The 23061-nt window shown below is 51.6% G+C and overlaps 1 protein-coding gene across 1 annotated transcript in view; it reads right to left on the bottom strand.

The window, feature by feature from the left end:
* Positions 1 to 23061, bottom strand: part of Bmp7 (bone morphogenetic protein 7) — a 92697-nt gene that overhangs the window by 55497 nt on the left and 14139 nt on the right. Inside the window, exon 2 of the mRNA XM_008842560.2 lies at positions 5607 to 5799. Within this exon, the coding sequence (XP_008840782.1) occupies positions 5607 to 5799 (193 nt within the window). The remainder of the gene's footprint in view (positions 1 to 5606; positions 5800 to 23061) is intronic.

Below are 23061 nucleotides of genomic sequence, written 5' to 3'. Positions count from 1 at the left end.
GTTGTCTCCCTGTGTTCCCAAGATGCAGAGGGGAGGCCTGTCCTGAGGGGGGATAAAAGGCACATTCCACCTGTTCACGCTGGGCTTATAGGGGGAAAAGGAGGCTAAGAAGACAAGGAGACAGGACTCCAGCGGCCATGGGGTAGCTGTGTGGATGTTTCAGTCTCCAAGGGTACAAGGAAGAGCTGTGGGTAGGTGTACACCTGTTCTTGCAGCATGGGGCACCAGTTGACAGGACACCTCCATGTGGGAAGCAAGAGCCAAGGGAGGGGAGGCCACTGTCCACACCCAAAGCAGCTCAGGGACAAGATGCTTTTGCCTGGGGGGGGGAGGTGCTGGTGAGTCACTCCCCTTGGCCTCCTCTGCTGACCTTTCTTTCTAGAAGGACAGTCAGGGAACAGCCCCCTCTGCCTCATAGTGACTCAGGCTGCAGCTGATCCAGATCCTGGCACTGGAGACATGCTGAGGTCACCCTCCTGGCAGCCAAAGACCCTGCAATGAAGCAGGGAACATTTTTCATCCAGCTGCCGACATCATCTCCCCCTGGGTGGTGACAGGGCCTGGCCTCCCAGGCTCTTAGTGCTAACCCTCCAGTCAGGGTAGGGCTACAGGAGAAGCCTGGAAACTCCCAGGAAGAGGAAAGGTTGGGATGGGCACCCAGTGCGACCCCTTCTACTGGAACTGCAGTTTGAACCCACAGGGACAGAAACAAGGCCAGGTCCTGGAAGCTGGGTTGGCCTGGCTTCAGGAAATGAGGCTAACTCCCAATCCCTCCTCCCTTGACCCCAGCAAGTCCTCTAGACCCAGGTCACCATCCCCAGGCCCACCTCTGTGCCCCTGTTCTCACACAGCAGGCCAAGGGCAGCTCTGGCATGCCTCTCCAGCCTTCCTAGCTGTCTGGGGCTTGGCTTGAGGCACAACCCAGGGAAGGCCTCCAGCTCGGCTCATTATCGGAATTTAATCTGGATTCCAAGAGATCAAGAGGACTTGGTGGAAAGTGACTCCCACAGGGGAGAGATGCTGAGGCCAGCCCACAGCTGGCTAATCCCAGCACCCCCGGAGCGTCAGCAGAGACTGCCAGCCAGCCAGATGTCCCAGCCCTGCACAGCTGGGTGACTGGTGGCAGCAGGATCACAGTTCTCAGAGCACAGAGGCCAGGGTGGCTGCAGGGCTGGTGGGGGAGGGGTGGACCCTGGGCTCCTGGAATGGAAGAAGATGCAGTTGGGCCATGCAAAGGAGCGATCTACCTCTGTCCAGCCCAGGCCTATGTCCCCAGGGAAAACTGCAGCATTGAAGCATTCAGCAGTTAAAGCCCAGAGAGGGCAGAAAAGTGAAAGCTTGGTGCTCCACTCTCCTAAGGTCTCTGTCTTTCCAGCAATAAAGAGTAGAGAGTCTGTTCCTGAACATTCAGTGAACAGTTACTACCTGGCAGGCACTGTTCTAAGAACCTGAACTCCCTTACCCAACCCACAACCCTGAGGGAGGGGGGCTGATTATCTTCCTTTCATACTGAGGTCACAACTTCCCAGTGTCACGCTGTACCTGTGGTAGGATTTGAATCCATGTTCACAATGTTGGGTTAGCCCACCTAGAGGAGCAGTTAGAAAGCAACCCAGAAGGCAAATACAGTGTTTTAAAGTTTTAGCTTTTGGAGAAGGGTGCACTGCCCGTCTCTCGGGCTCAGGAAGAACATTCAACAGCCCACCGTGTCCCCTTCCTGGTGCCTCTCAACTCTGCCTCTCCCTGGCATACACATCTACCTGCTGGGTCCCCACTGATGCATGTCCCTTCTTCTATTCAGCCAGGAGCTCCCAGAGGGCAGACCTGGCACTGGTTTTGGTTTTGTTCCTGTCCCAGGAGCCTCCCAAAGGGGGCCTTCAGCACGTAGCCACCTATAACACCAGCCTGCCTGGGAGCTGAGGACTCCTGTACCATATCTCCCTCTGACAAATATGACAACTCAGGCCTCCTTGCTTCCTGCAAGTACCAGGATCCACCCCTGGATCTCAGCGAGGGTCTGAGAGGCAGCTCCTTATACTGGGATGGCAGGTTAACCCAGTCAGGACAGGGAGGAGGTCCTGGCAGTGAGGTGGGAACCCCCAGGAAAGCATCTGCCCAAAGGCCCACCTTCTATGCAAGCTCTTAGGAGCTCACTCCGACCTGGCAGCAGCAGCATCTCTCTGTCCCGTCTCATGTGACCAGAGGACCTCGGCTCTTGTGATTCCCCAGAGACACTCTTCCCTTGCATTCCACTGACAGAGCCTCTGGTCACTTGAACGTTCCCAGCTCTACAAAGACATTAGTGATCAACCCCACCTAATGGACATCTGTTATGCTGCTCCCTTTTCCCAACAGCCCAAGCCATTAGCTTCTCTATTCATTTGTTCTGGGACGGACATCTCTTCACCCAGTTATGGGAACTGGGTCTTCCCAAAGTAAGTCAAGTCCTAAGGCCCAGCACCTGCCAATGGAACAAACATTTGGAAATGGCATCTCTGCAGATATAATGGCTTAACTGAGCTCCCAGAAGAGTAGGGTAGACCCCTCAGCCCATGTGAGACAGTGGGAGAACCAAGGCCATGTGACGAGAGACTGAATGGAGAGAGAGACAGAGACACAGAGACACAAAGAGACAGAGACAGAGAGAGAGACAGAGACACAGACAGACACAGAGAGAGAAAGAGACAGAGAGAGAGACAGAGACACATGCATGCATACACCATACAGGTTTCAGTGGGAACACAGTCCCACTGTCTGAGCCTCTGAAGTTGCAGCCTCTAGATAATCCATTCCTACTGCTCTGAGCCACCTTGCATATGGAACTTTGGTATGTCATCCTAGGAAACTGAGACGTACTCTAACCCAAATTTCAGACGAGGCCCCTGCTCTTTCAGGCCTCCCTCATCTGTTCCTACTGTCTGACCTCTGAGAACAGCGCCTAGTATGAGGGCACTCAAAGGTGGCTGATAAATCACAGAAACCCCTCTCACCTATGTCATGGCCTTGACCTCTCTGAGGGCAGCCTGGTTCTGCTTGTGGGTCCCTAAGCCTTTAGCTCCTTCTATAGGGCACTGTACACAGGTTTGGAGTGATGGGCAGTGGGATGCTGGGTAAAAGGGACTCTGTGTCAGAAGTGACCTCCAGACCTAATGGCTACCAGCTACTAGGAAAGCATTCACTCCCACAGGGAGAGCTATGAAAGGAGTGTGAACCTGGCCAGTCACCCCTCCAGGTGGCTGGGCCAGACCCGCTGGAAGCCACCACATTCCTCAAGTTAGGCCTCTCAATGTGGCTTCCTGCAAGGCAGGTCTGGGAGCCTGCCAGGAACCCTGGGCAGTGAGGAAGCACAAGGCTGGCACAAGCAGACTGCCCCACTTGTTGGCAAACAGCCTCTGGGTGCCCAGCTCACCTCAAGTCATCAGCCGTCAAGAAAGATCAAACATGGTTAAGACTCCTAAGGGTTAGGAACTGGGGGTAGGAGGTAGATCTGTGGTAGAGCACTTGCCCAGCACATTGAGAACCTGGATCCAACCCTAGGCACTGTAAAACAAATAATAATCCTGGAGCAAGGATGCCCTCACAGAGCACAAGCACTGAAACTCTCAAAGATGAACTCAGCTCCTCATAAGGCTGGGCCCGAGGACCAAGGCAAGGCCCATGGTACACCTGAGTGCCTCTGGGAAGAGTCAGATTTATTAGCTTAGCTGCTTCCCCCTCCTCCCGGCCACCCAGCTCCTTCGTGTACCTGGCCCTGGCCACCTAGTGCACCACCCTCTAGCAGGGAAGTCATGTGACTAGCCCTTGGTGCAGGGCAGGTTGTAAACACAAACTGAAGCCACACTAGGATGCCATCTGTCTGCCATCAGACTGACAAAGATCAAAACAGGTTGGTAAGGGGCCTTGGTGAGTGCATGGGGACCAGATGTCTCTTCTCCCTGGTTGGTGGGGGCAGCCCAGTGACATCTGCCAAAACCGTGTGTGTGTGTGTGTGTGTGTGTGTGTGTTCCAGCCACAGTTCTAGAACTTTAGGCAGACATGCTAAGGAATGTCACAGAGACCACCCTCACAGTGCTGTCCACCACAGCAGGAAGAGGGCTGCTAACACACACTCACGGGCAACAGGTAAGACACCTCACAACACAATCCATCTCATGGGAACTACATGTGGACTAGAAGAGTCCGCATAGGAGCTGTTAAGTGAATTATACTGGCCTAGAAGCAGGCGAGAGTAGGTGTTCATTTCCATGTGTAGATACAGAATGCACAGATGAGGGAACTGAAGAAGCCAGGAGTCAAGGCCACCTCAGGAACAGGGACTGAGGACTTCAAATTCTACAGCAGTTACTGCTCTAACTTTTCAGGTCTATTCCAGAAGCATATCTTGTTTATCCAAAACCATTTTTTTTTTCCCTTACGGCACTGGGCCTCATGTACTCTAGACAAGTGCTCTACCACTAAGCTACACCTCCAGTCCTTTTCAGTGTGAGACAGGGCTCACTAAGTTGCCCGAGCTGGCCATGACCTCACTGTGCAAGACAGGTCTTGTAATCCTCCTGCCTCAGCCTGTGGGCTGGCAGGCCTATACAGGCAACATCATCTCAAAACCAAATTAACAGAAATGTTTTTCACAGGCCTTGGCTCCATCTTTACAAACCTGGGCCAAGTCCTCACATGGCCATGTTGTCTTGGACTAGCCTCCCACGGTGGCTTCAGATGGCTTCAATGCTATCCATTTCCCCCACAGGTCACCTCAGGGTGCTACCGTGTCTGTGAAATGGCGTATGTGTGGGAGACACTGCAAATGCTCCACAGAAGTTCTGTTTTCTCAGCAAGATGACCCACAAAGCAGCCATACCCAGGCCAGGGCTCCCCAGTCTCTGTGGTCACGAGTCCCCTTCCCAGCTGGACAGTGAGGACTAATCATCTTCTACCAATTTCCATGCCACAGCATTTGGGGGGCGGTGCGGACAACAGAAGTCTCACAAGCTTGGAGTGTCAATGCCCAGCCACAGGACAGATGACCTTGGCAGTGCCACCTGGGACTGTGGGATGTATTTGAGGGACAGTTGGTCATCCACCATTCTGAGTCTCCTTACCTCTCACTAGACCCTGAAATTAGAGGGTCTCTAGAAATTAAAGTCTTTCACAACAAACTCTTGGTTCCTGACCGAGTGATTCTTGGAAGGCTGAGAGTTCTCTGTCTATTTGCTTTTGGTTTGGGATTTCTCCTCCCTCAGCATTTCATTATAAATGCCTGTTCTCACTGGTTGTCTGACATCATCTGGGATTCAGGGTGGTAGATGGAAGGGAGGACACCATCAACACCAGTGCCTCCCCATCCCTCCCTTCCACACCACCAGACCCAGACCATCCATATACGCCTTCTCAGGGTGGCACAGCCCCCACATCTCCTGGCCTGCTGACAGTCCTGCCCCAGATTCTCACATGGTCAAAGTTTAGGGGAACACATCACACGCCTTCTTTAAGATGGTCATCTGGCCCAGGACCTGATGGAAAGCCACCAGGGCTGGCCCTGTCACCACCTGCCTCATCGTCGGCTATCACGGGAAGCCCAGCATCTGCTCCCACACCAATGCAGCACCCACCTGCCCAAGTGCTCCTGCAGCACCTGGTAGACGCTGATCCGGAAGGTCTCATTGTCGAAGCGTTCCCGGATGTAGTCCTTATAGATCCGGAATTCAGCTGCGGTCACGGCTTCCCCTTCTGGGATCTTGGAAAGATCAAAGCGGAACTCCCGATGGTGGTAGCGTGGGTGGAAGAATTCTTTGTCATGTTCCACTGGAGAGGGGAGAAAACACACCAGCACAAACACCCATCAGTGTCTGGTTTCCTCTGTCCACGTGCCTGACCTAGGCTGGATGGACACTTCCCACTGCAACCCCGTGTGATAACCTCCGACTCCATGCTGACACCGCTGACTTGAGCATCACAGGCTCAGGACCTGGGGTCATCTTGAACAAGAACATGACTCGAGCACTGACTACAGCCACACCAGACTCCAGTCCTAGCAGCTCAGGACTGGGTTTGAATCCACCTTCAGGCACTAGCACTGTGGTAGTTAATAAGGCCCCAGACAACCCATCTGGACCTCAGTTTCACCACATGGGAAAGGGGGATAACTGCCCTCCACAGGATGTGCGGGACCTAACTCACGTTAGTGACTTATGATGTTAGGGCTGGGTAACTGACAACTATCGTTGGTGAACACGCACCTTGCTAGGCCTGACCTGGGACAATGTAGGCCAATGGTTCTTGGCTGTGGTTGCTCAGAAGAATCTAAAACTTAAGGATGACTGGTCACGGAGGGGTGGTAATATATAACTGGTTCTTGGCAGGGTTTGCCAATCCCTTGGTGTAAACAGCACCTTCGAGGTAGACCTTGGGTTGCTGACATGAAGATGCTGACCACAAGGTGGAAGAGAGGCAGACAGTGGGTTGTGGAATCATGTTGCTGAGTCAAGGGGATCAAGAGCTAGCCAGAGAAAACTCTCCAGAAATCTCTTCCCATCCACTCTTTATCCCATGAGGAGCACATGTCTTCTGTACCAACACACGGGAAAGGTAAGCCTGCATGAGAAAGTGGGATCAGAGGTGCCACTGGTCCCTTGGGTTTACACAGAGAATCCGGAAGCAAGGGCTCCTTTGTGGCCATTGCTGAGAAGGGCAGGCCTCTGGAAGGGAGCCTGGAGAGGTGACCCATGCTAACTTCAGAAAGAAGCATAACAGAGCACTGGCTAGGCATGAGCCTGAGACCCACAAGTGTCTAGTGGCCTACTGGGGTCACAAAGCTGGGATTCAAATGCAGGTCCTACCCGAACCCAAGACCTTCACCACCATGCATGTCTGAGGCTGTGGGGACAGCTTGGCAGGGAACATTCTCTGCCTGCTGAGTTTGTTACAGAGTTTGTTACATTATTACGCATGTGTAGTATGTGTGTGAACCAGATGCATGCAACTCAGAGGACCGTCAATAAGGTATTCCTCATGGGAATCGGTTGGGATCAGAACCAGAACATGGTAGCTGTTGTTCACCACAGAATCTCAAGTTGGATTGATTGATTTCACTGTTTCCAACACTGACCAGAATGACAGTGCTGGATTCTTCTGCTTCTGTCTTTAACAATGCTTTTACAATTCATTCTTCTTACTGTGAAAGTTCTTGGCTATATACAGTTCCACAGTTCACCTGCACCTGAACTCATTTCCCCATTCCACAGTTCCTGGGCACACAGGGAGTTTCCAAACTGGAACTCTTAAGTCAGCGTACCTCAGGAAGCAGCCAGTGCATGTGTCCACACCACCCCATTCCCGTACCTCAGGAAGCAGTCAGTGCATGTGTCCACACCACCCCATTCCCGTACCTCAGGAAGCAGCCAGTGCATGTGTCCACACCACCCCATTCCCGTACCTCAGGAAGCAGCCAGTGCATGTGTCCACACCACCCCATTCCCGTACCTCAGGAAGCAGCCAGTGCATGTGTCCACACCACCCCATTCCCGTACCTCAGGAAGCAGCCAGTGCATGTGTCCACACCACCCCATTCCCGTACCTCAGGAAGCAGCCAGTGCATGTGTCCACACCACCCCATTCCCGTACCTCAGGAAGCAGCCAGTGCATGTGTCCACACCACCCCATTCCCGTACCTCAGGAAGCAGCCAGTGCATGTGTCCACACCACCCCATTCCCGTACCTCAGGAAGCAGCCAGTGCATGTGTCCACACCACCCCATTCCCGTACCTCAGGAAGCAGCCAGTGCATGTGTCCACACCACCCCATTCCCGTACCTCAGGAAGCAGCCAGTGCATGTGTCCACACCACCCCATTCCCGTACCTCAGGAAGCAGCCAGTGCATGTGTCCACACCACCCCATTCCCGTACCTCAGGAAGCAGCCAGTGCATGTGTCCACACCACCCCATTCCCGTACCTCAGGAAGCAGCCAGTGCATGTGTCCACACCACCCCATTCCCGTACCTCAGGAAGCAGCCAGTGCATGTGTCCACACCACCCCATTCCCGTACCTCAGGAAGCAGCCAGTGCATGTGTCCACACCACCCCATTCCCGTACCTCAGGAAGCAGCCAGTGCATGTGTCCACACCACCCCATTCCCGTACCTCAGGAAGCAGCCAGTGCATGTGTCCACACCACCCCATTCCCGTACCTCAGGAAGCAGCCAGTGCATGTGTCCACACCACCCCATTCCCGTACCTCAGGAAGCAGCCAGTGCATGTGTCCACACCACCCCATTCCCGTACCTCAGGAAGCAGCCAGTGCATGTGTCCACACCACCCCATTCCCGTACCTCAGGAAGCAGCCAGTGCATGTGTCCACACCACCCCATTCCCGTACCTCAGGAAGCAGCCAGTGCATGTGTCCACACCACCCCATTCCCGTACCTCAGGAAGCAGCCAGTGCATGTGTCCACACCACCCCATTCCCGTACCTCAGGAAGCAGCCAGTGCATGTGTCCACACCACCCCATTCCCGTACCTCAGGAAGCAGCCAGTGCATGTGTCCACACCACCCCATTCCCGTACCTCAGGAAGCAGCCAGTGCATGTGTCCACACCACCCCATTCCCGTACCTCAGGAAGCAGCCAGTGCATGTGTCCACACCACCCCATTCCCGTACCTCAGGAAGCAGTCAGTGCATGTGTCCACACCACCCCATTCCCGTACCTCAGGAAGCAGTCAGTGCATGTGTCCACACCACCCCATTCCCGTACCTCAGGAAGCAGTCAGTGCATGTGTCCACACGACCCCATTCCCATACCTCAGGAAGCAGCCAGTGCATGTGTCCACACCACCCCATTCCCGTACCTCAGGAAGCAGCCAGTGCATGTGTCCACACCACCCCATTCCCGTACCTCAGGAAGCAGCCAGTGCATGTGTCCACACCACCCCATCCTCACACCTCAGAGAGAAGCTCCAGTGCATGTCCCAGTACCATTTCCGCCCCAGTGAGTTCCCTAAAGACCACCCGTAACTAATGGGAGATCAATGGCCATCCATACTCTTGCTGGCCTTCAGGGTAACATTCATTATATGATTCCTGACTGTCTTCAGAAGCCCTTCACTGGGAATCCTTAGGGGCTCCTGACTCCCCAACCTCTTCTTGGCCTACACTGTAGAGACATCCTCTACTCTTTCTGTCCATCTTGCTAGCGTTGCCAAGACTCATGCTTGGCTTCCGGCCACTCTACCCACTCCTCGGGAGAGCACATTGGCCCAGGACATGGTTACAGCCCAAACACACACATGGCTCTCTGCATACAAATGACCTTACACACAGATGGCCGCCTACATGCAAATGACTCCAACATGGACACAGCTCTCTGCATGTAATGACCCCGACATGCAGATGGCACTCCACACAGATGACCGGAGTATGCAGATGGCTTTCTCTCTTGCTTGGCCATCTTTCCTGAGTCTTGCACTCTTGTACCCAATTCCTCTAGATGCCTCCAGTTGTAGACCTTACAGAGCAACTCCAAGTCAGTCCTCAAAACCATGTCTAAACTACCCGTTAAGCCCGGCTGTCTCTGGCATTTCCTCACCCTGGCTGAATGACTTTCATTCCTACCTGCCTCAGCAGAGTCCCCACCGTCACCCCAGAATCATCTTTCCTCTCCCTCCATGTCCTAACCTTCGTGCCCAGTTCTGTCTATGGTTGTCTTCCTTTTCTCCAGCTGCAGAGTGGAGCTTGGTGACTCTACCTGTGGATGGGGATCAGGCTATGGTGGTAATGTCCCCATAGAGCCCCAGGAGTGTCAGAAGAGTGCTCAAAGTCCTACCCGTCTCCCTCGCCCCGCAGATGAGTAGTGCCCACATCTCTTCCAATTTGAGGAGATCAGGAAGAGCCCCCAGGGTGGGTAATGCACCCCAGGGAGGGCTGCCCTATGTCCACCCAGGAGCACTATGGGAGTTGACCTGGAATACAATCAGTCCCCAGAAGCCTCAGCGCTTGACCTCTGGAACAGCCCTATTGCCAAACACAGGGATCAGTCAGAACAAATGACCCTTCAGTGGGATCTTGTTCATAGACAAGGATGGCTCCTCACTTTCTCCCTCTGTACTCTCTGAGGCCCGATGGAGTTTGGTCTCAGCTGTGCCACTGACCAGTTGTGTGACCCAGGTTGTATGACGAGCTCCATATGCCTCCCTGGCCTCAGAGGACAGCAGTAATGGCCCAGCAATCACAGAGCACGGTCCTTGCTGCGGTACTGGCAAGGACTGAGCATTTGTGTCTGCCTCTGTCACAGGGACTCTAATGATGGGTCAGGAGAATGCCTGTGAGCACACAGGCAGCAACATGGTTCCACCAGGCTAGGTTTGCTTGCCAAGAAAGACAAAGAATCACAAGGAAGGAAGAAAAAGAAATAAAAAGGACACAAACAGGAAAAGAAGCCAAATGACCCCTATCAGCTCTACTTAAGATTCCCCCAGAAAACTCATCTGACGGACACTTCCAGCAAACAGCAGAAAATCAGCACACAAAAGCCAGCAGCCTTTCCACAGGCCAATGACAAGTTTTCGGAGAAAGAAATCAGGAAAGCAATTGTATTCCAAAAAAAAAAAAAAAAAAAGACACTCAGCACATAAAAGTGGGTACTGCTCTTGCAGAGGACCAGTTCCCAGCACCCACATTGGGTTGTTCACACACATAAGACACACACACACACACACACACACACACACACACACACACACACTTGCAGAGTTCAGTTCCCAGCACCCACGTTGGGTTATTCACAATCACCTGTAACTCCAGCTACAGGGGATCTGACACTTCTGGCCATTCTGCAAACACACACACACACACACACACACACACACACACACACACACACACACCCCTGAACAATTAAAAATAAAATAATCTAGGAATAACACTAACCAAGGAGGTAAAAGATCTTAAGGAAAAAGAATTCCAACGGGCCAAACAGTAATGAAACATTTAACATGCATGACGCAAACACAGGAAAACTCAAAGTCACACTGACAAAGAAAACACTGGCACAATCACAAAGTTTAAAACAGCAGTTCTAGATAGCTTTCTGTGTTGTATGTGTGGATGTGTGGATGTGTACATGAGTGTGCATGTGTTGTTTGTGCCTGTGTATTTGTGTGTGCACACACATGTGGCGATCAGAGGACAACCTGGGATATTCTTCGTCAGTTGACATCCGGCTTGTTTTTAGAAGCAGGGTCTCCCTTTGAGATCTTGAACCCCCCATTAGGGAAAACTAACTGGCTGGTGAGCCCCAGAGATCCTGTTTCTATCTCCCCTGGGGTGGATTACAAGCAGGTACTACTACGCCTGGCCTTCATTACATGATTTGTAAGGATCAAACTCAGGTCCCCATGCTCACAAGGCAAGCATTTTACCCACAAAGCCATCTCCCCAGTCCCCTGTAGAGATTCTTTTTTTTTTAGCCCTGGGTTTGCCTAGAGCTCACTTGTAGAGCAGGCTGACCTCAAACTCACAGAGATATGCCTACCTCTGTCTCCCTAATGCTGGAGTTATAAAGGCCTGCACCACCACAACTTATATACCTTTTTCAATGAAAAAGACACAATGAAGACGACTAAGGTTGGGGGTTGTAAAGTCTTTTTCTAGTTAAACACATAGGTAAAGAGGCCAGCTGAACTTCCTGCAAACACTGTGGGTACCTGGGCTGGTTTTCTGAGTGCATTTCCTTCATGATTTGATGACACGGAGAGGAATGGACCACAATGTCCTTCCTGAAACTCACACAGGTCATTAAAAGCCCTGGACATAACTGTGTATGAATTACCAAAGAGAGAGAAGCTGTTGCCAGATTGCTGCCCTCACCCCAAACACAGTAGCAGCAAGTAATTCAAAGTCCAAACAGTCTTCCCAGGGTCCTTATCTCTGGAAAGCCTCTAACAAGTGTGAGCTCTACACAAGGTCAATTCAGGCAGATGGATGTGTGATGGTACTGGTTTACCATCACCCAAGGACAAATGGAAGTATACAGGTAGTCATGGGGGAAACATAGCTTGTACGTTCTTCTCACCTTCCCCGAGTTGATTACCCATGGCTTGGGGTTTGTAGCAAACGTCTGGAGTTGGTGTCTGTGTGGACCCATAGAGAAAAGCCTCCAACGAGAGGCTTGGTGCAGAGGCCTGGCCTCCCAGTGACTTTGTGCTGCAGCACCCTCAGGTAAGAGAGCCCACAGGGACCCATGAGGAACTTTCTTCTTTCCAAGATTTAAAGTGCCCAAATCTCCAGGGACCCTTGTCATGATCCTCTGCCACAGCAGAAAAGAACTCCACCACAAATGCGAGTCACCTGCCACAAATGCAAGCTGTCTCCCCTGAGCATCTGGGGTTGTCCCACCTAAAATTAGCAGAAATGTTAGGCAAACCCCTCACCAAGTTGAGAGTCCTTTAGACAGAGTACTGCATCTTGCAGTTCCAGCTCAAACACAGGGCAGCGCTTCATGGGAATCCAGACAGGAAGCCACACTTCAGGAAAGCATGTCTTACATCCTGAAGGTTAGGCGTGTGAATCCTGATATATACCTCAGTTATATACATATTTACTGTGTTTTATCAATAACAAGGGTAAGTTAACACATTACATGCTCACAGATGGGTGAGTATAGATAAAATGGAACTGGAGAGATGGCTCAGCAGTTAAGAGCACATACTGCTCTTTCACAGGACCCGAGTCCAGTTCCCAGCACTCATGTAAAGCCTCCATGGGCACTTACATGAATGTAGATACACTCACGTGGGTGTGCACACACACACAAAAAATTGGTTTTTTATATTTTATTTTACATGTATCAGTGTACTGCTTGCATGTATGTAAGAGTACCTGTGCCATGCAATGCCCACAAAGGTCAGAAGAGGGTGTCAGATCCCCTGGAACTGGAGTTACGGATGGTTGTTAGCTGCCATGTGGGTGCTAGGACTCAAACCCATATCCTCTGCAGAAGCCACTGCTCTTAACTGCTGAGCCCTCTCTCCAGCCCCCAAAATAACAAAATTTTAAAAATAAAATTAAGAAAAAAAGTGGATTGGAAGCTGAGGTCTCCCAGATCCCCAACTGGTAGTCTTGGACCTGGGCCTAGCTCGACAGATGCGCAAGCAGTTGGCCCCTGGCTTACTGTGCTGTCGCAAAGGGTTGACCCTCTTTTGCTCCCAGTGGTGTCCCATGGCCCCAAGGGGGCCGCCATCTTGTTCTATGACTCCTTTCCCAGTCGAAGGATGGGAGGGAACAAGCTTGTCCCCACATCAAGTTTCCTTTGTTTTTATTGGAAGCAGGTAGGAAAGACAGTTTGTCTCCCCTTCCTGGGATCCGAGGGAGGTAGAAGGGCACTCTGGGTGGCCATGCACGACCGTCAAGCAGAGGAACGTGCTCTGGTGGACTGCGAGATGGGGCAGGTAGGATGGATGAGACTGGATACAGCAAGAGGAGCCTTTTGTTCCAGCCCCTGGTCTGTGCCCTCCCCACTCCTGAAGACTGGGGTGCAGCTCTCTTGATGCTCCACCCAATTGTCCTGGTCATTCGAAAGTGTCAGGCCCTGCACTCAGCTGTGACAGCAGGTCTGAGTGGACAAATGTAAGTGCAGTGATACACACAACAAGTAATGGGCAGGAAGAAACACATGATGACTATGTCCTCTCCAGCTGACCCTCACAGCAAGAACTGCATTCTCTAGACTTGTATAATTCCCAATTTAGAGATGTCACCCTTTGATGGTGCTCTGGAGGAGCAGGATGGTGACTACATCTGGGCTGAAGGTCCGGCAAGCTGATGCTCACAGGTGTCTGAGCCTACTCTGTGTATGACTGTCCTGTCCATAGGTAAACCGTCTCCATAATCACATACACACACGCAGCGGGAAGCACTGGCAGGTAACATCCACAGGGCCTGGGAACACAGCAGAGCAGGACGTCATGCATTCATGACTATGTCCAGACATCAGCAGGACTATTGCCCCAAAGGTGACTACCATCCATCATCTGACCTTTAACTATGGAACTGCAAAGTGTTCCCTTGGGGTCTGCCTCTGCCACTCAGCCTGACCCATCCATTCCTCACTGCAGGGTGGAGTCCCATCAAGGCCAAAATCTTCGCTTATTAATTTGTTAATTTATTGGTTGACTGAGTGTTGGGGGTCTGAATCTAGAGCCTCGTGCATGCCAGGCAAACACTCTCCCACTGAACTACATCCTCAGCTCTCTTTCCTACCTTTTATTTTGAGATGGGGTCGAACTAAGCCTAGTTTGAATGCCCAGGAGCTGGAAAAGGTGACCCTGTCCCCACTAACTGCTCACCCTATCCTCCACTTGCCCAGCCCTAGAGACCACCATGCTATTTCCTATTCCTGTGAACTGCACTCCCCTGAGGACCTCCTATCAGAATTTGCATGCTCTGTCCCATGACTGGCTCAGTTCACTCAACAATGTCCTCAAGGTTTGTCATGGTTGGAGCAGGTACCAGCATGTCCCTTTCCAAGGCTGAATAATATCCCATCATGTAGACAGAACACACTTGGTTATCCATGCATGAGCCTGTGGAATTGGGGTTGCTTCCGTGTTTCAACTGTTTTGACACAGTCGTCATGGTAAACAAAATAGCTCCCGGACACCTTGTTTTGGAGTAGAGATCAAGAAGCTGAATGGCTGACCCCAGCACTGGGAGGTGGAGATAGGAAGATCCGTGGGGCTCTCTGGCAAAGCCAGTCTGGTCTAATTGGTGGTTTTCAGGTCCAAGTGAGAGACTCTGACTCAAAAACTAAGATGGACAGCACCTGTGGAAGGACATATGGGATTGCCTTCTGGTCTATACACACACACATGCATGCACACACACACATGCACACACATGCATATGCATGCATACATGCAGATATACACATGCATATATACATATACACACATATGCATACACATATGCATACACACATGTATGCACACACAGACACACATGCTCACAGACAGACAAATGTGCAGCCATACCCACCCACACATATACAAACATGTACACACACTCATAGATACATGTACATACACATATGCACATGCATCCACATGCACACACACACTATACACATGCATGCATACACATATGCATACATATGCAGACATTCATAAATACACATGCGTGCATACACATATACACACATTGATGCATACACCCACCCTCTCACTGGCCTGGATGCCCCATCCCTATGTCATACATCAAGTCCTGGACTCTTAGAAAAGCCCTGGTCCAAGGCAGGCCCGTGTCACAGCTGAGGACACTGAGGCTCAGTGTAAAGTCATGGGCCCATAGCCACAGGAACCTCGAGCACTGAAGGCCGATGGCACACCTCCCCCCGCCCCCTCCCCCAACATTCTGAACCGGCCGACCTTGTACTGGGGAGGTGATTAAATAAGGAAGCCAGAAGTACTCAGAGCCCTTGGCATGCCAGATGGGTTCACATTCATCTCCCTGTCACTGCAGCTCTGGAACTTTCCATCAAGTATTTCCAGCAACAACTGGGCCTCCAGAGTCCCCACATCGGCTCTCTGAGAGGGTTTTGGGTGACATGGCCTCCTAAGCACAAGGCTGCTGTGGCATCTGGGGACACCTTTCTGTCCTGAGCTTTGAACTGCAAGGATGTGGGGTTGGGGCAGGGCTGAGGAATGACGTCTTCACTGTAAGATTAAACACTTGAATATCCACATGTGTGCAGCATGGCTGGAACAATGTTATCACTGTGAACTGGGTAAAGTTGAGGGTTCAGACTGGGGTGGGGAAGAAGAAAGATGGTCTAATTAACCCTCCAGGGTTGGGACAGTTGTTTGCCCAAAATACCCAGACATAGAAGAGCTGAGAGTAAAGACTGTCTGTAGGGTCTTCCCTTTCCACAAGCCAGTGTCCAGCCTTGACCCACCACTTATGTCCTCAGGGCGAGAAGACAGATGCCCAGGTGCCAGCCCATCTGCAGCTAACAAAAATGAGGGACAAACACAGAAGCCAGCAGGTCCCTCTAAAGCTGCTGCCACGAGGGGTGGCTTTGTCCTCATCCCCTTGTGGACCAGGCCCCTCTGAACAGCACCTGGGCATGAGTGCAGGTATCACCTGGGTGGATGAAGGCTACTGGAGTCTAGTGGGTTGGGGCCACAATGTTGCCACCATCCCACAATGCACAGCACAGTCTCATAGCACAGAATGGCATAGGAGGGTGGTGGCTCATGCTTGGGGTCCCAGCTACAGGGGGCACTCAGGAAGAATGGCCACTGAGTCCACATGTTCAAAGAGTCTGGCAACATACAAAGGCCCACTCCAGATTTATTTTCCTTCTGTCTTCCTCACTCCTTCCCTTCCTTTCTTTCTTACAGAGAAGGAATTGAGCCCAGGGCCTTGCACACCCTAAACAAGTCCACTACTAACAAGACACATCGCCAGCCCCTTTCTTCAGTGTTTTGAGACAGAGTCTCATATAGCTCAGGCTAGGATGACTGAACTTCTGATTCTCCTGCTTCTACTTCCTGAGTGCTGAGATTACAGATGTGCACCACCACACCTAGTTTATGCAGTACTGGGGATCAAACACAGGTCTTCGGGCATCCAAGGCAAGCACTCTACCAAGGGAGCTACAGCCCCAGTCCTTTTTTTTGTTTTGTTTTTTGAGACAGGGTCTCCTGTAGTCCAGACAGGCCTCTAACCTGCTATGCAGTCAAGGATAACCTTGAAGTCCTGATCCTCCTGCCTCCATTTCTCGAGTGCTGGGATTAGTCATGTGCCTCCATGCCTCCCAGATATGAACATGCTCTGTTAAGAGACTAAGCTAACCAGGCCTCAAGAGGCCAAGGGTGCTGGGCTTGGTTCCCTCTGGGCTGTCAGCCAGCTGGGCAGGACCCTAAGTGCCTCATCACTTTGAAATCCCCACTCTGAAACTTCCAATAGGTCATACCATCTAAAGTCGCCAACATCCCACCAACCTTGACCCCACATATGGCTCAGGCAGGGCCTCTAACCATCGGCACTGCCCAAGGCAATAGCCACGGACCACATGTGGCCACTGGGCCCTTGAGATGTGGCTGCTGTGGCCGGGAAACTGAGTGCTTCACCCTCTTTGTCATAATTAATTTAAATCTAAATCGTCACTTGTGGCCTGCGGCCCTCCGTCAGACGTCCCAAGAATTTGTGCCCCATGGTGGAAAGCACTGCTGGTCAGTACCACTCACTACATGAGGTGCCCCCTGCTCCAGACAGTTTTTATAGAGCTAATTCAAAGGGCCTCCATATGCATACTCAAGACATATGCATGCATGAGCTTAGATTGAGAGAGAGAGAGAGAGAGAGAGAGAGAGAGAGATCCACACACCACACACGTGTGGTGTCATCATAGGGACAGTTGTCAGAAGTGCCCCAGTGGCACATGCAGAGCTCTGCTCCAGGCCCGCCTAATGCCTGGCCCCTTCCTAGATGGACAGACCTCAGCTCCACTAGCCTCCAGACATATGCATGCATGAGCTTGGAGAGAGGGGGGGAGGGAGGGAGGGAGAGAGAGAGAATGAATCCCCACTCTAGAGGGAAGCATAACTCATGGCCACCCTCCCATGGCCCGTCTTTTCCTGTTTAGATGCCATGAAATGACGGACCGATGGACCTGCTGACCTGCCCATCCACTGCCCACCAGGTAAAGGAACCAAACACTAGCATTTCTGCTCTTGAGCAGAGTCAGGGCGGAATCCAGGCTCAACCTCCCCTGAATGTGGTGCTTGCTGTTTGTCCACGAAACATGGCCATGGGAGGATCAAGACTCGCTCCCCAGGGCTGTGGCAGGGTTAGCCTAGACCCATTCATGGGGGTGGACAAACCCCACCAGCTGTATGGTTCTGCCCACCCCCAGGGGTGATAATGTTGGCCTGGGGACCCCACTTTGAGAACCGCCGTGATACGTGATACCTATGGAGCCTCTGGTACATTCAGAGGTCTTCAAAGATGGCCGCTGCCACTCTGACATTTACCTCTACTCCATCCACCACATTCACCAGCCAGGGGCGCTGCAGCTTCCGAGGGTAGATGGTAGAGGTCCTGGGCAGTTCACAGGAGGAGAACCCCACCTCTGATTCAGTCCACTTAGCTGAGTGTGAGCCCAGGGGTCTGAGAGAACAGTGGGACACAGACTCTGCCAGCCACTCATAGGGACTCAGGACCAACTGACCACCTGGGAAGGCTCAGAAGGCTCAGTTTCCCCTGGGAAACATGGCCATACAGGAGCCCCTAGCTATGTGGCTGCAGGGGAAACTGGGGAAGGCAGAGACCAGCCAGCACCCAGCCAGCCCAGCAGGGAATCCAGCCACAGGCACCAGGTGGGCGTGAGGCTGTGGCCGCCTCCTCACCCATTGGGCAAGAGAGGACCTGGACTGCCCCCAGCAGCTGAGCAGGGTCAGCCAGGCAGGGTCAGCTGCTTCCAGGTATTTTAGCAGCAAATCAAATCAAATGAGAAGTTATAATCCTTCCTGGGGTCTGGGTTCCATCAGCCTAAACTCATTAGGCCCAGAGAGACACAGGTGCTAAGGGGAAAGCCCGCTCCCATCTCCCCTTCAAAATAGAAGTCTTCTGTAGTGCTGAGCTCCTGATCGTGGACAAGCGTGGTCAGCTTCATTCCTGGGAGCAGGCTGGTGCAGAGGGAGAGCGTAGGCCACATCAGAGACTGCTGGGAAACAGTCTGGTGGAAACCGGAGATCTCCAAGGTCCTCTCTCATCTTAGCTTCACACTTGAACAAACAGCATTCAAATTCCTTGTCCAAACTACCAGAACACCCTTAAAACTGCCTGCAGCCCTTTGGACCTGCTTCTGACAGGAGGCGGCTCTTCCAAATGATACTCCAGGCTCTTTGTGAACAAAACCAGTTAAGCCATGGACAGACTCACAGCAGTTCTAAATAGGGTCCCCTTTCCCGGCCTTAGCGCCTGTGATCAGCTTTTTTAAAAAAATATTTGATTTATTACTTTTATTTTGAGTGTTTTGGTTGCATATGTACATGTCGTGCAACGCCCATAGAGGTCAGAAGAGGATGTCTGATTCCTTGGAACTTACAGTTGTAACTGGTGTTAGCCACCACGTGGGTGCTGGGAATCAAACCCAGGTTCTCTGCAAGAGCAGCCAGTGCTCTTAACCACTGAGCCATCTCTCAAGCCCCCTGTGATCAGATATTTAAAAAAGGATTCTCAGGCCAGGCGTGGTGGTGCATGCCTTTAATCCCAGCACTCGGGAGGCAGAGGCAGGTGGATCTCTGTGAGTTCAAGGCCAGCCTGGTCTACAAAAAAAAAAAAAAAAAAAAAAAAAAAAAAAAGAGGATTCTCAAACAATTAAATGTTTATCAAGTTTAGAAGCAGGCCAACAAGACAGTGGCAACCACTGGGCAAAGGAACATGGGGGAGGTCTCCAGAAAGTAGGACCTCTGCATCTCCACACACTCTGCAGGAACACACGCATGTTCTTGTGTATGTGTGTCTGTGTGCAGGTATATGGGTGTGCATGGACATGTAGAGGCCAGAGGACAATGCCAGGTGTCCCTTTGGAAGGGTCTACTTTGTTTATTGAGACAGTGGCTCTCATTGGCCTGGGGCTCTCTGATTCGGCTAGGCAGGCTGGTCAGTCAGTGAGGCCAACGGATCTGTCTCTGCCTCCTCAGTGCTGGGATTACAAGGACACACCTGGCTGTTTTATGAGGGTTCTGCAGGCGGGTGGAATCTGGGCCCTCATGCTTATATGTCCAACACTTTACCCACTGAGCTGTCTCCCCAGCCTTCACATGTTCCTGGTTTGCACACTGTATGCACTGCTGTAGTTCATAACCAGTTTATCATCCATCAGCCCCATCAGCATTGAGTTCTGCTCCACACATGCATGCATGCACCATACGTGCTTTAAGAGGCATGACCAACCAATGGCAGATCTTTGGGGAAAGATGTGCATGCATGCATGCATTAAGGCATCTGCTTCCAACAGCACAGGCAACCAAGGATAGGGGCAACTGTGCCGACATCACCTAGCTCTGAAGGCTGAGTGTGGTTTCCCCTGCCCCACACAAGACTCTCTTTTAGCAAGGGTACCTCCTAGCCTCTCCCGTCACATCCTCTGAGCCAAGGATGCAGGTCAGGACCCAGTTTAAGAAGGAAGCCTCAGAGAGTGGGCTTCCAAAGCCAGACACACAGAATGCTGTGCATCTTGGTGTCAACGGCTGTCTTCTCTGTGCTCAGTCTTCCAGTCTGTAAAATAAGGGCGATAATAATAGTCCACGCCTGAAACGGCTGTTACAAAAATAAGGTACCATGAACCAGGAGGGTAACCAAGAGGGTGCTTGGCACGGAGTAAACCTGATGATTATTACTATGACTAACCAGCTATAATCAGAGAACAGACATACCCCTACATCCCCAGATTAGCCACAGGGGGCCAGAGGCTGGCTCCCAGCCACCCTGTTTATGTGGCAAGATCTACCTTCTAGACCAACTGAGTCATAGGAAAACATGTGACTCAAGCCACTTGAGTCTCTCTCCAAAAACTTCATTTGAATTCAGAAGTTCAACCATGTCATCAAGAACTCAAGTTTCTTCTCCCACTTTTTTGCCCTGCCACTCTTTGCACAATGACTTTTAATCCCCAGACTTCTTACCTTATGGCCACAAAACAGCTTTCATGGCACCAAGCACCATGTCTTCACAGAACATACTCAAGAGAAGGGAGAAGCCAGAGTTCCGTCTACTCAGCTGTCACTCAGTGGGAAGCAAAGTATTTTTCTGAACCACCTCCTAGCCCATTCTACCACCTGCAGATTTCCTGTTGTGTCTGGTGATTACAACTGACACCCCAAGGCCATTTCAAGCTGCAAGGGAAGCTGAGCAAGCATGAGGCCAACCAGATCCTGTAATGACACGTTGCTGTGAGCGGCCATATTTGTCTCATAGGCCAGGTAGCTGAAGAGGCAGGGGGCCTTGGGAAGCTGGCCATAGGGAAAACAGACCTGCATCCTCTCTACAGGTGCTGGCCTACAGAGTCCTTTTTCAGCAGAAGGCAGATGCTGATCTCCTTTCCCCCTTACATAAGGTAACCACCACTGATTCTGTTGCTGCAACCAGAAGATTCTGACAAATGAGATTTTGTTCCCCACAGACACACACTGGTCAGAAATCACTCCTACAAATACCTCCTGCCCTGCTTCTTTTCCCTCATCATTAGCCACATCCCAGTATCCCCTGCAGGAACAAGTAACGAGACCCCGTTCACTGGGGAAGCATCTGCCAGGGTGCTGCACCCACCAGCCACATCCAGACAAAGGCCTTTCCACGTGGCAGCACACCATCTCCAAGGAAAAAAAAAAAACATGGACCAGACTCTGAAAACTCTCTGGGCATCTTGACCCTCGTTCGAATCTTGTGGCAGGGAAAACAGCCACCTGTCCCTCAGCAGGATGCAGACCAAGCCTCACGCAGCCTCCACTTCCCTGCAGGGGACAGAAAGTCTGACCTTCCTGGGTCATTGTCAAGAGCTTTGACCCCTGTCTAAGGTTCTGTTGAAAGTTTGTCAGCAGCAAACACCACACTTTGCCTGGATTTCTAAGGTCCAACCTTTGAGGCTTGGTTTAAAGAGAAGCCACGAGGTGTGTGGACTGCAAAGTCTGGTTCAGTAAACAGCAACGTGTTGGGGGTGCAGCTCAGTGTGTGGTGGGGTGGGTAGCAATGGTAACCAGGTTCAGTGCCCTCAGTTCCAGAAGCAAAAAACACAAAACAACTATCAAATGCACCCTGCCTTCAGTGTGCACTCATGGTCCCACACTGCTATGTTCATGGGCTTTGGAAGCTAGCCTAGGCCTCTACTTACCCACGCACACAGAAGAGCCAAATCACACATGCTCACCTTCCTACACAACTATACAACATAGGAAATCACGAGGGAGAGGAAAACACTCTAATCGTTTGAACATGACTCCCAACAGCCAGTTCCAATCCCTTCCCCTTCCCAATGTGCTGACTAGAGGCCAGGGCACAGCATACCTTCCCACCTTCTCTTACAGCAAGATGTGTCCTTATGACCCATGTGACCCCTGAGAGTCAAGGGGACATCTTCCAAGAAATTTCAGGGAAGGTTACCCACACTCTAGTCAGGGCACACCTCCAGCTGGTCCCAAGCATTGTTTTTTTAAAACCCTAACCAGTGACAGATCTTAATCAGTCAAGAGGCAACTTTCTAGTATAACAGGACTTGCCCAATGTGATAACACCAACTTCCTGTTTTGCTTCATGCCCTGTCGACACAGACAAGCCAGCGTCTCCACTCAGGCAGGGCTGAGCCCCCATACTCAGGATCCGGCTATATACACAGTTTATACTCTGTCCAGGACAGTACTGTGTCACACTGCTCTAGTGTCAGTATGGCTACCTGTCGCTAAAGTCCCTGGCTGCAGTGTGCTCACACCAAGCTCCCCTCCCCTCCCGTGTCCTCACATGGATTATTCCAGAACCCAGGGAATAAGCCAGAGAAGGGACCAGGTCTGTGAGCTCTGCCCAAGGTCTTAAAGCTAGTGAATGGCAGAGGCCAGCCTCAGAGCTGAGCTGCTTGGGAGAAATTGTCTAAAAACAATCTGTGGGGATGAGACAAGGTTGGGTATGGCACAACCCTGAGGGGGTGGGGGCAGACTCAGGTCAGAGGAAACAGGTCTAATCCAACCAGGAATGAGGGGCCAAAGTAGTCCCTGCAGAGGGATGATGCCCACAGACAGTGTGCATCCACAGGCAGGGGTCAACGACAGAGGAAACCAAGGGTCCACACATACCTGTGACAGGCCGGGCAGGAAACAAGGCTTCAGCCACCACAATATCTGACAAAGCCACACGGGCCCCACTATGGGCTGAAAGGAGCCCCAGAGCACGCCCAGACTGTGCACTAGGAAAACATTATTTAGCAACCCTGGCACTTCAACTGTGTGTAATTTTCACTTTTTTAAAAAACTATTTTGTGTGAGTGTATTGCCTGCATATATGTGAGTGCACCCATGTCGTG

This window comes from Nannospalax galili, unplaced genomic scaffold (genome assembly GCF_000622305.1).
Source record: "Nannospalax galili isolate Female #2095 unplaced genomic scaffold, S.galili_v1.0 scaffold231, whole genome shotgun sequence".
Taxonomy (NCBI): domain Eukaryota; kingdom Metazoa; phylum Chordata; class Mammalia; order Rodentia; family Spalacidae; genus Nannospalax; species Nannospalax galili.
The sequence above is the reverse complement of the archived record's forward strand: the minus strand, read 5'-3'. Positions and strand labels throughout refer to the sequence as shown.